Source organism: Microcaecilia unicolor, chromosome 3 (assembly GCF_901765095.1).
Source record: "Microcaecilia unicolor chromosome 3, aMicUni1.1, whole genome shotgun sequence".
Classification (NCBI taxonomy): domain Eukaryota; kingdom Metazoa; phylum Chordata; class Amphibia; order Gymnophiona; family Siphonopidae; genus Microcaecilia; species Microcaecilia unicolor.
Window position 1 is genome coordinate 61,379,612 of NC_044033.1, and position 16,835 is coordinate 61,396,446.

Sequence of the window (16,835 nt, forward strand, 5' to 3'; positions counted from 1 at the left end):
ATCATGAGGGCCTAGGTGTTGTCTGTGCCAGAGGGTGAGGAGATAGTCATTATGGGGCTTGTATTAACTGGTTTGCCCACCTTAGTAACAGGCCAGCTTTCAGAACTTCTGAGGTAAAGCCAATAGCACAGAAAAATAGCTCTACAATGCTCAAAGGAAATACTCAAGTTCTATGCATGCTGTAAAAGCAAAAGGAGAGGAACAACGCTGTCTCCCAATTTTTTCTTCTGCCAACACTTAGAACTGAAACCCAGTCCATGTTGGGTTATTTTTGTTGAATGAAGATCTTCTCCCCCCCCCCCCCCCCCCCCCCACACAGGAATGCCCCCTGCAGTAGAAAACAGAAACATATTTTCTACCATGAGAAACTGCATGTGCCAACTTTTAAATTACCACCAGGCACCTGTGCTACCCCAGAGGTACTGTGTATTTAGGATACGCTACCCACACATTAGCTCTACCACTTCTTAGTACAAGGGCCCCTTGTTTTCCACTCAGCTGCTGGATAATAGTTGTTGTGCACTACATTTTGTTAGAGCTATTGCTATGATTTAATACTGCTGTAATTAGATTTTACACTAAGATTCTATGGAAATAGAGCTCAACAACCAAGTTGTAGGAGATACATTCATTTTTTTTTACTTTTATTAAATTTTGAAAATATTTACAAAGAAAACTCATATTTACAATAAAGGAAAGCATATTTTTCTTTAATTATATATGATATATGTGATTAGCACTCTCCGGTGCTCAGCTTTACGTGCAAGGATGACCAGATTAAAATCTGGCCTGCTCAAGCAATTTTACTCGCTGCTGCGCAAAGGCACTATAACATCCCTGGACTTAAATTCTCACAAAGAGAAACTTCAGTGAGTCCCAAAGTGTTCAACAATGTGATAACACAAGCACAAAGTCCAATATAAATGTTTAATAAACATAGCGCTGAAAGCACTTATCTGAAAATGCACAGCAGCTCGATACTCCATAGTTCAACCAGGTGCCTCATTTTATTTATTCCTCAATAAGAAACACCACGCATGGAATGGGCTAAAATTGTCCAACATTTTACCTTCTCCCCCCAAATAATCCAGCATTTACTTTCTCTTCTTGTCGCTAGAGGTTGGCAGCAGCGAACAGCAATTCATAAAGCTCACTCACACCAACCCCAGAGCCTTCTCTGACACTTCCTGCCTATGTGGAAGCAGGAAATTACATCAGAGAAGGCTCCGGGTCTGCCGCAAACAGGCTGTATGAATTGCTGCTCACCAGTGGCGTAGCCAAGGGTGGGCCTGGGTGGGCCCAGGCCCACCCACTTTGAGCTGAGGCCCACCCAGTAGCAACACACCTATGATGTGGTTGGCAGGGATCTCCAAGCCCTGCCAGCTGAAAACTCCCAACAACTGTCCCTCCTGCATACCTTGTAAATAGCAGATCTTCGCCTGCAGTGAGCAGCGACTGATACATACTGCTCGCACCGGCCCCATAGCCTTTCTTCTGATGTATCCCCACCTATACGGAAACAGGAAGTTGAATCAGAGGGAAGGCTGTAGGCAGTGGTGTGCTGGTAAATTTTTAACAACAGGCTCTCTCCCCAGTCCACCTCTGCATCCCCCCATCCACTTCTGCACCCCCCCCCCCCCCGTCTACCTCTGCACGCCCCCTCCCCCCAAATTGCAGAGCTGGCTATTCCCAGGGAGAGAGCTGGTAAACTTTTAACAGGCTCTCTCTCCGGGCATAGCCAGCCCTGCAATTTGGGTGGGGGGGGGGGGGGACACAACACATTTCTCTCCCTCCCCCTACCAGTGCAGGCACACTACACATATGCTTATTTATTAAATATCACAATTCTTCATGTACAGCCACTAAACAACCTTTTAGGGTGGATAGTGTTCACAATGAGCTCCTTCTGTTACCGACCAGACAGAGATGAGTTTTCCGTTAGGGGCTTATGGCCCATTTATGTTTAAACAAAAGAAATCTGCATGAAACAAAATATTTATTTTTAGTTTGACTAATAAAACCACTTGCCCCTGAAACATGTTCAAAACAGAATAATCCATTTGTGTATCTAAAAGATAAACTTCTACAAAACAGATTAAGATCTGATTCCATGTGCCCCAATGAAAGGAGAGTTTAATTCTACTTCCATTTAATTCCAATATATTCCATCATCATCTTTATAACACCAGGCTTCCCAAGGTAGATTACAACAACAGTTAAGATGAACCCATCAGGCAACAGGATATCTTCACTGAAATGTGGCCATCTGTATTGTATACAGTGTATTTATTTAGTTTTTAGTGTATCAAAATGAGCACAAAATACAGAGTTTACAATTGCTGTTTCTACCAGTTATAATAATTTTTTAAAGATGTTTTAGTGATATTCAATTGTTATTTCATGATATTTGTCTTATGGGAAACTTTCAAATAAATTAAAAAGCTGTCCAATAAGTAAAAAAGACAAAAACTTTTGACCTCTACCTTTCAAGGCACTACTGCTATCCAATTGAAACAGCTTTAGACTTTTTACAGATGGACAAACAAAGATCGACAATGTGGATGCAGCAGCTCATAGGTTTGCTTGCTTTGGATTGAGTGTACTAGAGATAAACCAAATTGGCTTCCTTGCTTACCGTGGATAGGCGGCTCATCATCACTTGTCTTCAAAAACCTCCTTGGTCCCGACGGTGTTCTTTGCCTGCCGCGTCCTGCCTACGCGGAAACAGCAAGTTGAATTAGAGTAGGCGGGACGTGGCAGCAGAAGGACCCTGATGCTGGCATCCTGTCCTAACCACTGCCTGCTGCAGGTATGGTTCCGGTCCAGAGGACGAAGATGACGGTGGTGGTGGTGGTGGTGACGGTGGCGGGTAAAGGTTGAGGGAGGGAGCTGCGGCGGTGGCGGGGGGGGGGGGGGGTAAAGGTTGAGGGAGGACAAAATGTTCAACGAATGGGGCGGGAAGGACAATGATTAGCCCAGCAGCCAGCAGGGCTCTCCTCTGTCCTCTCTGGCAGCTGAATTCTCGGGAGGACAGCGGTGGGGCAGCCAAGATGAGGTTGGAATCGGAGTGTTGGACCCTGCAGTAGAGCTCCATGATCAGCTGAGCTGTGATCAGGAGCACTGCTGAGGTAAGCGAAAGTGAGCCAGCCCACGAGCACAGGAATCTCTTGCTTGCAGTGCAACATGAGGAGGGAGGGTTGCCACACACCACGCATACACCAATATCAGGTGACAGCTGGTGTGTTTGGGCATGTGTGCGAGCCTTCAGCCTCCCGCTGCAAATAGTGGAAAAAAAAACCTTCACGTCCCGGCTGGGAGCACAACAACCGGCTCACAAAATTGTTAAAAAATTAACAAGCGGCTCTGCAGAGCCGGTGCGAGCCGGCTCCAGCACACCACTGGCTGTAGGGCCAACATGAGCAGTGTATATTAGTTGCTGCTCGCTGCTGGTGAAAATCTGATATTTAAAAGGTATGCAGGGGAGAGGGGATGTTTGAGAGACAATATGGCATGCAGGTGAGAGAGAGAGAGACCAAATCACTTGTGGGACAAGGCGGAGTTCTTTTGCCCACCTATCTTGAACCCAGGCCCACCCAAAATTGGGTGTCTGGCTACGCCCCTGCTGCTCACTGCTGCCAATTGCTAGAGAAAAGAAAATTTAAAAACTACACTCCATTCCACAAATTAAGCTGGCCCAACTCCCGTGGCACACCTGGGAAGCAGCTGCGGCATCGGTTGAAAAACACCGAGGGGCCCTTTTACCAACCTGTGGTAAAAAGTGGCCTGCACTAGTTTGGACATGTGAAATTGGCACACACTGAGCTAATTTTTACCACAGCAGGTAAAAAGGCCTTTTTTTGATGGGTTGGTAAATGGTGCTAATATTAAAAGTAACGCACAGCTATTTACTGCCTGAGCCCTTACTGCCACCTATTTACTTGGCAGTAGGGGCTCACGCGCTACTTGTGCGGAAATCAGGCAGTGTGCGGCAATATGGACCGCTGGGAATGCCCTCTGCAGTAGAAAATAGAAAATGGTTTTCTACCATGGGAAACAGCACACACCATCAGAATAACTGCTGGGCACCCGCGCTAGCCCGGCGGTAGAGTTGAATTGGCATGTGCTACCTGTGCATTAGCCCTACCACAGCTTAGTAGAAATCCAATAAAAGGTTATCTTGAAGAAGCCATCAAAAAATAATCACCTATAACTTGGTTGTTGACCCTTATTTGCACATATCCAAGTGGACTGACCCAGCTGTCACAACTCTGCATTAAGATTCTGTAAATGTTTAGCCCAGTTATAAATGCTCATCTCTAGAAGGCAGTCAGTACCTGTTTACAGAAGTTGGATATACATTGGTCTACAAATTAGTGGTTATAATGGTATTAATGCTATATACTGATAAACACAAAAGAACTGCAAGTGAACGCGAGAGTGCATTAGAAGATCATCTAGAAAAATGTGTTTTTGTAAATCATTTCACTTGTGTGATCTTCAAGGAGATAAGGTGTATTAGGTAAGTGGCCTTCATTTAGGATTTAGCATTTTAGCTCATTCCTTTCTCAGTACTTCAAGATGAGTTACATTTAAGTGGCTCTCTGGACTGCGTAAATCTAATTTTGTATCTAAGGTGATGTAGGATTAAGGGCTCCCTTTACAAGGCTACAGTAAAAACATGCTTACCGCACCTTGAAAGGGCTTACCATAAGACATACGCAGGCATCCTGCGGTAAGTTCTCAATTGACACACTCTACCTGCACACTAAAAAAATATTCTTTTTAGTTTAGCATGGAGGGGATGTGACTGGAGGCAGAGAGCTGGCGTTCCAGTACTAATCAGCTAGTGTGTCCACATTACTGCATGCTGATTATTTATTTATTACATTTGTACCCTGTGCTTTCCCACTCATGGCAGGCTCAATGCGGCTTACATGGGGCAATGGAGGGTTAAGTGACTTGCCCAGAGTCACAAGGAGCTGCCTGTGCCTGAAGTGGGAATTGAACTCAGTTCCTCAGGACCAAAGTCCACCACCCTAACCACTAGGCCACTCCGGCTTTTGCTCTCACTTTTTCAGTAGTAGCTCAAGCTGAGTTACATTCAGGTACACTGGATATTTCTCTGTCCCAGGAGGGCTCACAATCTAAGTTTGTACCTGAGGCAATGGAATGTTAAGTGACTTGTCCAAGATCACAAGGAGCAGGCAGTGGTGTTTTTTTTTTTTTAAATGGCCACATGCCAATGGCAACTTTAGCGCATGGCCATTAAAGCAAAAAAGGAAAACCTGGCCATTTTACTACTGTGGTAAAAATTAACATGCAGGGAAAACCCATGTAAGGTTATGCTAAGACCACTTTCTACCACAGCTAAGTAAAAGGGCCCTTAAGTGATTTGCCCAAAAGGCGGCCTTTTTTTTTTTTGTTGAATGAGAAATATATCAAGTGTTTCATAAACTTGAAACTTGAGTGGCAATGGGATTTGAACCATGATTTTCAGCCTGCTGCTCTAAAGTGGGCTACGCCACCTGAATTTATAATCAAATTATACCAAGATTAATGCAATTAACAGGACCTCCATAATGATTATAGCTTGCGACATCAGTCGTTTGGATTTCAGCAAAATTCTTTAGTCTGCAAAGCCAAGGTCTGTGTGCAGAGAATTTTGTTTATATTTTGCATTTTTTGATATGTTTTTGGGACCATAGATTTCTGCATGTTCCTTCCAAGCAGCTTATCCAAGGAAAGGTTCAGAGCACTGTAGCAGGAGGTATACTTCCCTCGCCCTTAATTGTCTTGTCTGTATTATTTTAGATTGTAAGCTCTATTGAGCAGGGATTGTCTCTTTGTGTCAGGTGTTCAGCGCTGCGTGCGTCTGGTAGCACTATACAAATGCTAATAATAATCAGTAGCCTCTCCTTTCCAATAACCAGATGCCAAGTAATGGACATTTCAACAATGATGATCGTTTTATATTTAGTTCATTCACTAGATAAACCACATTTCAACAAAAAGCAAAACTGTTTACAATCAAAAGCCTAATTTCATAGTAACATAGTAGATGACGGCAGAAAAAGACCTGCACGGTCCATCCAGTCTGCCCAACAAGATAACTCATATGTGCTTTTTGTGTATACCCTACTTTGATTTGTACCTGTGCTCTTCAGGGCAAAGATCATATAAGTCTGCCCAGCACTAGCCCCACCTCTCAACCACCGGCTCTGGCACAGACCGTATAAGTCTGCCCAGCACTATCCCCGCCTCCCAACCACCAGCCCCGCCTCCCACCACTGGCTCAGGCACAGACCGTATAAATCTGCCCAGCACTATCCCTGCCTCCTACCACCAGCTCTGGCACAGACCGTATGAGTCTGCCCAGCACTATCCCCGCCTCCCAACCACCAGCCCCGCCTCCCGATCTTGACTAAGCTCCTGAGGATCCATTCCTTCTGCACAAGATTCCTTTATGCTTATCCCATGCATGTTTGAATTCTGTTACCGTTTTCATTTCCACCACCTCCCGCGGGAGGACATTCCAAGCATCCACTACTCTCTCTGTGAAAAAATACTTCCTGACATTTTTCTTGAGTCTGCCCCCCTTCAATCTCATTTCATGTCCTCTCGTTCTACCACCTTCCCCTCTCCAGAAAAATACATATGGGTTAAAAGATAAGGAACATAGAAGAGTTAATGGGAGAACATGGAAGCAGAAATAACAGTTGACAAAAACCTTGGGGAAATAGTAGAGGTTACTCAGGAGAAGCCATTGGGACACATGACAAAAGACAAGGAAACAATTATTGCTGTAGGCCAAATGCCCATAAATACACCTGCACTACAGGCAGTTCTGCAAGTGGATGCTAATGTGGAAGAGAGCTCCAGCATATGGGCAGCTGATGGCAGAAAGCAGTCATAAGTTGATTCTAGGAGATGGAACTGTTAGGAGATCAAGTGAGTTGGGAGGTAAAGGAATAAGATCAGTTAAGAGCCGAGCAGCATAATCAAGCATATATTTCTTGCAGTTATAGTTTTAATTTATAAAATGTTCATGTTGCAAGCATACCTGTCATGACATATAATAGTGTTCATTATGCAGACAGGCTCCCAGACCAAACTCAAGACTACAGTGATTTGTCTGCCTTTATTTTCTGCACAGTCAAAAATTTCCCATCAGGTTCAAATATAATTCAGGAAAACACACTGCACAGTCCTTAACAAGTAAAAGATTGACACTGGGGTGTGTGTGTGTGATTTTCAGTAGTACATGAATTTAGCTAAGAATACCTGACTGCAGCCTTTGGAGGTATACTGAGTTCCAGGGGTTTTATTTAAGGGATTATATATAACAACAAATTACTGAATGAAATAATTAGATGATAATTTGCAAAAGCACATCTGTGGGTAAAGCAGTGCTTTCTAGGCAGAAATGTGTTGTGTGTAGAGCTTGTACGAGCATAATACTGCTAAGTGAAAGCATTTCTGAGGCATGGGAGAGGTTTACATTAACACACATTCCTTTCAAAACTAATCCCAGGTGCAAAAATTAACCCAGAAATTTAAAACGTAACTGCATAAGCTCTCTGGTGTAATTTTCAAAGTGAAAGTACATGCACACTTGCCTTCTCAGAATCCTTCAAAGCTCACATACGATTAATGCGTGCACGCAGTTATAAGCTGAATCCCTTAGAGTCTCCAATGTATTCTTCCTTTTTCTAATATTTAAATTTCCTCATCCTGCACAGCACAACACTTACAAATACATCATACCGTGGCCTGTCACCATCCACTCCACTGCATTTCAACTTGTAACATTCCATCAAATACTAAACCATGCGCATTTCACACACTTTTGGCCTGTACTCAGCCGGCAGCAGTCAGTGTTTTGCTGACTGCTGCTGGCTTTCTTGCCAGCTATTCAATGCCAAACCACGTCCAGGCACTGGCATTGAATATCTGAGCATATGCGGCTGGATAAAAGAGAGCCAGTTATGCCCACACTAGCCCACTCCTCAAGTCACTTCACTGGCTCCCCGTCCGCTTCCGTATACAGTTCAAACTCCTCTTACTGACCTTTAAATGCATCCACTCTATGACCCCTCATTACCTCTCCTCTCTCATCTCTTCCTACACTCCTCCCCGTGAACTCCACTCTCTGAACAAATCTCTCTTGTCGTCCCCCTTCTCCTCCACTGCTAACTCCAGACTTTGTTCCTTTTATCTTGCGGCACCTTATGCCTGGAACCGTCTTCCCGAACCCATACGTCTAGCTCCATCTCTACCTGTTTTTAAATCTATGCTGAAAGCTCACCTTTTCACTACTGCCTTTGGCTCCTAACCGCTACTCAATTGCCTTCCTCCTCCCCTGTTCCCCTTTACCCTGTATTTCCCTTGCCCGTAATGTCTTGTCTGTCTGTTTTATCTAGATTGTAAGCTCTTTGAGCAGGGACTGCCTCTCTGTGTCAGGTGTTCAGTGCTGCGTGCGTCTGGTAGCACTATGTAAATGCTATTAGTAGTAGTAATTGCAATATTCAGCACAAAACTAGCTATGATGAACTGCAGAAAGATAGGACTGTTTTATGTGGTCCCAATTATGCAGTTATCCTAGCCAGTTGTGCTGAGTATCGGCACTTAACCAGCTAAGTGCTGACTCCATCCCTGGAATGACTCCAAACTAGCCAGTTTTGGCTTGGGCGCTAACCTGATATTTTCAGCAGCACTATCCGGTTAAGTGCTAATAAATATGCCCGGCTAGTCTCATACAAGAGATTTAAACAGCCAGGAGCCATTTCTGGCCCTTTAAATCACATTGGGGGTCTTTTACTAAGCCATGGTAGCGTTTTTAGCTCATGGTAGAAATCAGCTGGCAGTAAACGCTGAGATACCCATTATATTCCTATGGGCATCTTGTAAAAGACTCCCTTTGGAATAATGACCCTCTATTAATTTCTGAGATCTTTCCCTTAAATAAAATTTTAGCTTTGTACTTATCGGTTCTCCATACTAGTCATTTTTACCTTTTGTTCTGCCATTAGGGGAATCTGTGCTATCATGGGACTCTGTGCTGAACCAAGCTACAGCTGCTGAGTTGTAAGGTAATGAGTCAAAAGGGTCATTATTAATTTTAGTCAACAATAACCTTAAAAAAAAGTAATACTTGAAGTTTCAGTTAAATCAGAGTTTATTTTATGTGAAGGCCATGAAAGACAGTTCCACTATTTTCCCCCTTCCCCAAGGATTCTTTGTTTCTGGTATTAGACAATACGATTGACAGAAATAATTTGAGGACATATACGAGCAAGTGTTTATACTATATTAAGTGCAGGGAAATGAGAGATTTAGTTTAAAAAGTGCAATGTTTTATACTATACAGAAAGATATGGACATGTTTTCATTAGACTATGGGCAGGATATCTTAACAGGTAAGCAATTTATCTTGGAAAAATGTAACTTGAATAAATAAATTTACATTATGCTGAATTACTATAAACATAGAAAAAAGCCCTTAAATAAGTTTACATATACATAATTCTTTGTCTGCTTCTTCAGCAGGAAGTAATACACTCTGAACTGTGTACACAGTACTGATTTTATCTTAAAACAGCTCTATAGGCCCATCAGGAAAACTTTATCCTCTGTACATTGTGTAACATTTCAAATACACACATGGCAGTAAACATCATGTCAATCAACCTCATTTTAAGGAAGTCACCTCCCTTTCCTAAGTCCCCCCCCCCATTTAAAAAATAAAAAAAGAAATTCACTCCAATTTGCCAATCCGCATAATGTAAGGGGTGTACATGCCAGTGGCTTAGGATGGAGGACTCTTTGAATTCTGATTTCCAATATGCCTTTGTAAGAGCCTTAAAATTGAACAAAATGTTCATAGGAACAGTTTTGGAAATGACAATAGTTGTAAGAGAGATTCCTATTATTAATGGCTTGGCTAACATACCAGGGTATTAACTACCCTGCCTGGTGGCTACTATTGCATAAGAAATCCTGCAGCAGTGAGTTCCTTTTTAAAAAGGGGCCCTTTAACTAAAATGCGCTGAAAAGTGGCCAGCGTTCTCCTCAGCATGGGGCTTTCCCACACAGAGGCCACTTTTAACATAGCAGTAAAATGGCCCCATTTTTATTTTATCTGTTAATGGCCATGCACTAATCTCCCCATTAGCACATGGCCATTGGTGTGTGAACCCTTACTGATACTCATTTTCTAGGCATAGGGCTCCCGTGTTAACCACGCACTAATCAGTTAGCATGTGGCAATGTAGCTGTGCTAACCAATTAGTGCTGGGCACGCCTATTCTCCACCCCCAGACCTGACCCCAATGCTAAAAAAAAGTTTTCTTGTTTTTAGCATGCGGGTAGCGCATGCTGAGTGTTCCTTTTACTGCAGTTTAGTAAAAAGGCCACAAAGAGTATCCAGTTCCACATCATGGGAGGTTGTCCCACATCTTAAGCGAGAGTTCCTTCCTTTTCCTGTTGAAAACCATAGTTTACATATTCAGTTGTTACATAGCAAAACGCAGTGCATCTGGTATCACTGGATAATGCTACCTACATGATAGAACCATCCCGAGAGTTCACTCTAAGCCTCTAGACCCGTTTCAGGCACATTCAAGTAACAAAAAAGGTGATCTGATTGCGCTGTTGACCACTGGAGGATTACGGCAAGTCAGAGGAATAGCCTAGTGGTTAGTGCTGTGGACTGTAAACTGAGGGATACAGGTTCAAATTCCACTGTAACAAATTTGTTTTTTTTTTTCTGGGGCTACCTCCAGGAACAGAGAAATACTAAGGGCCCTGTTTACTAAGGTGCGCTAGTGTTTTTTTTTTTTTTAATTTTTTATTTATTTATAACCATTAAAATTTTTACAAGCGATAAAACAACTTGCTGGAAATACAGAGAAAGTAATATGTAGGAATTATTTCAGTCAGGTAATTCTATTCTCTTCCTTAGACCACTAAATAGGGAGAGTGAAACAAGATAAGGAGATCAATTAAACAGTAAACAGAACCCCCCCCCCCCCCCGTGGTATTAACCTGATTATCCCCAGATATTACTCGTCTAATTCATTATTCCACATTGATCATCTGGTTGGCTTCTTCAAGTGCGCTAGTGTTTTTAGCGCACACTAAAAATTAGCGTACACTAACGCTAGAGAATATATGGGTGTCTCTTAGCACATGCTATTTTTTAGTGTGCGCTAAAAGTACTAGAATGCCTACAACGCGGCTTAGTAAACGGGGCCCTCACTGTAACTAAAGATACAGAACATCTGCAAGCCTGAAGGCTATTTACTCCTGCTGGAATTCTGTGTAAAAAAAAAAAAAAAAATCTGCATACAAAATTTCAAAATTCTGCACACAAAATTTGCAAATTATTTAAGTTTATTTAGCATAATTTAACCAATATTACAGCCCTCTTTCCCTGTATACACCTATGAGGTAGGAGGAGAAGGAGGAGCTGCAGAGGGAGAACCTCTTTGGGGCAGGAAAGAATCCCACTCTTTCCTGCCCCGATGCTGCTGCTCTCTTGCTGGTTCCATGCTTTTTCCAAATGGCCGCCGAGACTTCTCAGTGGCCATTTTGAAAAAGCACATCACCAATGGGAGAGCGGCTGCAGCAGGGCAGGAAAGAGTGGGGTTTTTTCCTGCCTTCGAAGAGGCCACTTAATAGACCATCAGGACATGCTCTACTCAGGTAGGCCCAGTATCAGTTGGTGGGGGGGGAGAGTGCAGATTCTGGCACAAATGTTGAATTCTGCGCTTCATATAGTCACACAGAATTCTGGCAGGAGTAGGCTATTGAAGTGGTACATTTCGGGTACAATAGGTATTTTTTCTGTTTCTGGAGAAATCACGTTTACAAAAAAGTTACAGTGGGATTTGAACCTGTCTCTCTTGGTTTACAATCCACTGCATTAACCATTAGACTACTACTCTGCTATGAAAGGATGTCTGTGTCGCCATTTTTATATGAATGCTGCCAGGCATCCTTGTGCCTTGTTTTCTACAGTTTATAATTTAAACATTTCAGTTTGTAAACTGGTTATTCTGGATGGACGTCTCCAACGCCAAGGATGTCTTCTCACATATTTTCAAACAGGAAGACCCAAAGTTTCTTCCTGTTCAAAAATGGCTGCAAGATGGACTAGGTTTTTTTTTTTTGGACATTATGTGCTGGATGTGTTTTTTTTGACACATATATATAGAGAATGGGTGAAGGCACAGGGGAGCACATGAGAGAATGGGTGAAGACACAGGAGGGCACAGAGAAAGAATGGGTGAAGGCAAAGGGGGGCACATGAGAGAGAATGGGTGAAGGCATGGGGTCACATGAGACAGAGAGAGAATAGATGAAGGCGCAGGGGGCATATATCAGAGACAGAATGGGTGAAGGCATGGGGGGCACAGAGAGAGAATGGGTGAAGGCATGGGGTCACATGAGAGAGAGAGAATAGATGAAGGCGCAGGGGGCATATATGAGAGACAGAATGGGTGAAGGCATGGGGGGCACAGAGAAAGAATGGTTGAAGGCACAGGGAGGCACATGAAAGAGAATGGGTGAAGCAACGGGGGCACATGAAAGAAAGAGAATAGGTGAAGGTGCAGGGGGCATACATGAGAGAGAGAATTGGTGAAGGCACAGGGGGGCAGAGAGAGAATGGGTGAAGGCATTAGAGAGAGATAATGGTTGACGTCCTTTTGAAAATGCTTCTCCATGTAAATCGAAGGAAAAAGAAAGCATTTTTCAAGGGGCCAGAGCTGTATGTAGGTGTTCTATATGAAATGCACAAATGTTAAAGAATTCTTACATTTAGCATAGAACATTTACATGCAGCTGGGTCACCACAAAAACAATGGGGACAACAGTGGCAGAACCAGACCCAGCTCTAAGGAGAACGGCATCAGGTAACTATCATTCGGATTATTCTTCCCAATGTGCATCACTTTGCATTTGTCCACATTAAATTTCATCTGCCATTTGGATGCCCAGTCTTCTAGTTTCCTAAGATCTTCCAGCAATTTTTCACAAGCCGCATGTGTTTTGACAGCTTTGAATAGTTTTTTTTTGTCATCTGCAAATTTACTCACCTCACTCGTTGTTCCATTTTCCAGATCATTTATAAATATGTTAAATAGCACCAGTCCCAGTACAGAGACATGGCATCTAATTACATGTTCCCAAATACTATTACCAATTATGTGGTCAATTTAATCTAAGAGAACTAAAGATATTCAACTTAAAACATTAACAATTCTCAAATCTATATTTATAATTTGTGGACCATCAGAGGGTGGGTATATGAAGCCAAAATATGTTCTTCTACCAACACCAATATTCTTCATGGGTCTGCTTTTTATAATTAAATTTTTTTTTTAAACTCGATTACCAAACTTTTACTTAGTAAAAGATAAATGAGAATTTATTCACAATTTTTGAACTTCCAACTCGACATACTCTCAAAAAAAGTGTATGTTCAATGCATTCTCTTCTCCACATGTTCACAGAAGGTAATCCTCCGACATACGCTATGTTTTGCAATAGGCTGTGTCAGAGCAGTAATTTAATTTCATAATGTTTACTAGTACCATTTAATACATGGTGATATCTTTTACTATTCTTGAAAATCTTAAGTGAGAATTTTAACAGATAAATGAAATATAAATTTTTTTAAATAAAAAGCGGACCCATTAAGAATATTGGTGTTGGAAGAATAACATATTTTGGCTTCATATGTCCACCCTCTCATGGTCCACAAAAATTGTAAATGTAGATTTGAGAACTGTTAATGTTTTATACTCCCAAATAAACATAAAATACTATCCTATGTGCTCAAGACCCTTACACAATTTCCCACTGGGTGTGGGTGTAAATTTAGGGCCCTATTTACCAAGGTGAGCTAGCATTTTTAGCGCATGCACTTTGTAAGTGCCCATAGAATATTGTGGGCGCCTACACAGTTAGTACGCGCTAATGGTTAGCATGCGCTAAAATCGCTAACCTGCCTCTACCACAGCTTAGTAAACAGGGCCCTTAGTGTAAAGTTTATACTAAGGGCCCCTTTTACCAAGCTGTGGCAAGAGGGGTCATGCATCGGCGCATGTTTTTGACACGCGCCGAGGCCCCCTTCTACCGCAGCAGGTAAAAAGGTAGGTCTTGCTTTTTTTAAAGGAAATGTCCATGCAGCAAATGAAGCACTTGCCACGTGGCCATTTCGGTGGGGGGCAGCCCATACTGTCACCCATTGATGTGGCAGTAAGGGCTCGCTAAACCAGCGGTAACCGGGCAGCAAGTGGCAATGCCCGATTACCACCGGGTACGCACCGGCGCTACAAAAATAAATATATATTTGTAGCGCCGGATATGGCGGTGCACTGGGGATGGGAACTACTGCTGGGCTGCTGCGTTAGCCTGGCGGCACTTCCCTTTTAGCAAGTAGTAAGCCCGCGTTGGGCTTACTGTCACATTGTAAAAGGGGCCCTATGTGAGCAATGGTGTTTCTAGGAGCAGTGGAGGGGGCTGGTGAGTATACGTGAACACTTTAGAAACTGTGTGTTTAAAATAGGCTGAGAAATGGAGACCTGCTGTGAAATACATGTACATAGATGTGGTTACCTTTCATGGGGTAATATTCAAAAAAGAAAGGAGGTGCACTTTCCCTTTGAAAATTTATGCATGTATTTGACATAAATTAGGCACCTTTTATCATATTAATCTCTTAGAGGTTAATGTAATAAAATGTAGAAGAGTTTACAAAGTCAATTTCATGTACTAAAATCATTAATAGCGTATGCAAGGGGAGAATGTGTGTTGTTGGCCTTTTCATGAGCCAAAGTTGACTTTTGTTAATTTAATGGAAATAGTACACCTAACTTTCTATTGTCAGTTTTATCACAATTTCAATGCAACTGAAGGACTGTGATGGAAATTATGCAAAGCATTCTTTTAGGTATGCACACACAAAGTACAAATATGATTTCAGAAAAGAATTTCAATGAAGTTTTAACAATAAAGGCGCACTCTCTTGCACATTTGAATTTAATTCCCGACAGCAAAATAGTGTTCAGATGTCCAAACAGTGCGCGTCCTTCCACAGACTTTCATACATTAGCCTCAAAATTAGGAATGTAAATAAAAAGTGGATCTGTGAATGCCTTTAAAAGCATAGTTGTATATAGCAAATGGTTTTCCGTGTAAGATGAGCTGCCATAACACACTAAAATGGGCTTAATATTTCCAGTTACTTCAAGTTAAAAGCCACTGATTACCTTTAAGATGGTGATTATATTCATCACAGCATTAGTGTTAGATTTACTGAAGTGTGCTCGGCTCTAATGTTAATGTGCATAATACACATAGCCAAGGATTTCTTCACAGATAACTAAGCATTACTACTTCTTCAGATTTTGAATTTCAAGAATTCTAATATTTCTGAGCTATATCAAAAAATCTTGAGTGCAGCCAACAGAGGTTTACCGTTTTAAAAAGAGACAGATGTATCAATTTCTCCTAAAATACTATATACCATTACTCAGTATACAAAGCAAAGTAGTTACCACCATTTTCTGAAAGATTAGCCACTTTTCACTTTCAGAACAGGTAGCAGCACTATAACAAAGCTGTTGTGTGGCTGTGTCATGCACAGGGGATCTATCTTCCCACCCACAGCCCAAATGAACCTCAGAAGGCACCTGTCATCCCTGGACTACCACAACCACAAGCCCAAGTAAAGGTATAGAGCAAGTACAAAATCCAAATGAGTACAGTATCCATGAGACTTGAACTCAAGGTCATTGTTGCAGCATATCTGAAAAATCATGCCAAAAGATTTAGCTTACGTAGCAGCATGGGACAGTGTAATTTTTATCTACCTGGGGTAAACTGACAACCAAGCAAAAGATTTCCACAGTTTTATAATATAAAAGACATACTCACCAGGCTTTTCTCATATTTCTGTTCTAAAAACAGATTTTCCATATTTACACAGCTAAAGATAATCGTACTTAAATGCAAAGGCTAGACAATTATATCAGACCAGTCATTTTGCAGTGGGAACCACATGGGTACAGTTTGCAAGAAACAATCAATAAAGATTAACTCCCCAGATACTAAAGGCAGAAAGACACGAAAGGGTCAGTAAATGTAATATGATTGGTTCAATACCTTAATGCCCAAACTTACAGAACATTACCCAGAGTACGCAAAAATAAGGTGCTGCAGATCTGATCATCTTCTGGAGTTTAAACTGAGTAAAGGAGGTCTAATCACTAAAGAGTGATAACAGAGGCGCCTTGTGATTATGGAATCCCATTTTGCTTTTCCTGCAAATATGGAAGAAGTTCCACTCAAATTTTACATAAAATATGACTTATTCTTCCTGAGCACAATGAAATTTGTTTGGGTCATTTTTATTGTGAAACAGTGCATGCTAAATTAGAATGAAGGAGCCCATAATGAAAAGTGCCCATCCTGGCTAAAAAGCATTTTCTCTCATTCAGCACTTACATGGAGTAAGCTCATTTTTGTAGGTCTCAGCTAAAGGGGCAAACCCTGTCACACTCCAAGTGAAACGCCATGGTATCAAATGTTATTTGGAGATTTTTGTTTTTAGTTTGACTTTGAAAGAAGAGCACTGAAGTAAAGCTTCTGGCACAGGACAGTTGAAGCACTTGGTGGAAATGAAAGAGTTACTCTCTTTTAGGAGATCTGACATCCACTATCCTTCTGGGGTTTAATATCTGCTTCTTTCATGGGCTTCACTTCTTCCTCTTTCTGTGGCTTTGGCTGGAGACAAGACAAAAAAATGTTCACAGTGATTTGTAGGCAGA

General features: G+C 41.9%; 1 protein-coding gene and 1 long non-coding RNA gene across 2 annotated transcripts in view; both read right to left on the reverse strand.

The window, feature by feature from the left end:
- Window positions 1–9,168: 9,168 nt before the first annotated feature.
- Window positions 9,169–12,146, reverse strand: LOC115464244. Its single transcript, XR_003941252.1, has 3 exons — window positions 11,881–12,146; window positions 11,575–11,576; window positions 9,169–10,553 (listed from the first exon to the last, which is right to left on the reverse strand). It is a non-coding gene; the product is annotated as an uncharacterized LOC115464244 (long non-coding RNA).
- A 2,881-nt stretch (window positions 12,147–15,027) lies between these two features.
- BROX (BRO1 domain and CAAX motif containing) overlaps window positions 15,028–16,835 on the reverse strand; it is a 59,575-nt gene continuing 57,767 nt past the window's right edge. The window contains 1 exon segment of the mRNA XM_030195985.1: window positions 15,028–16,791. Within this exon segment, the coding sequence (XP_030051845.1) occupies window positions 16,705–16,791 (87 nt within the window). The 3' untranslated portion in view covers window positions 15,028–16,704.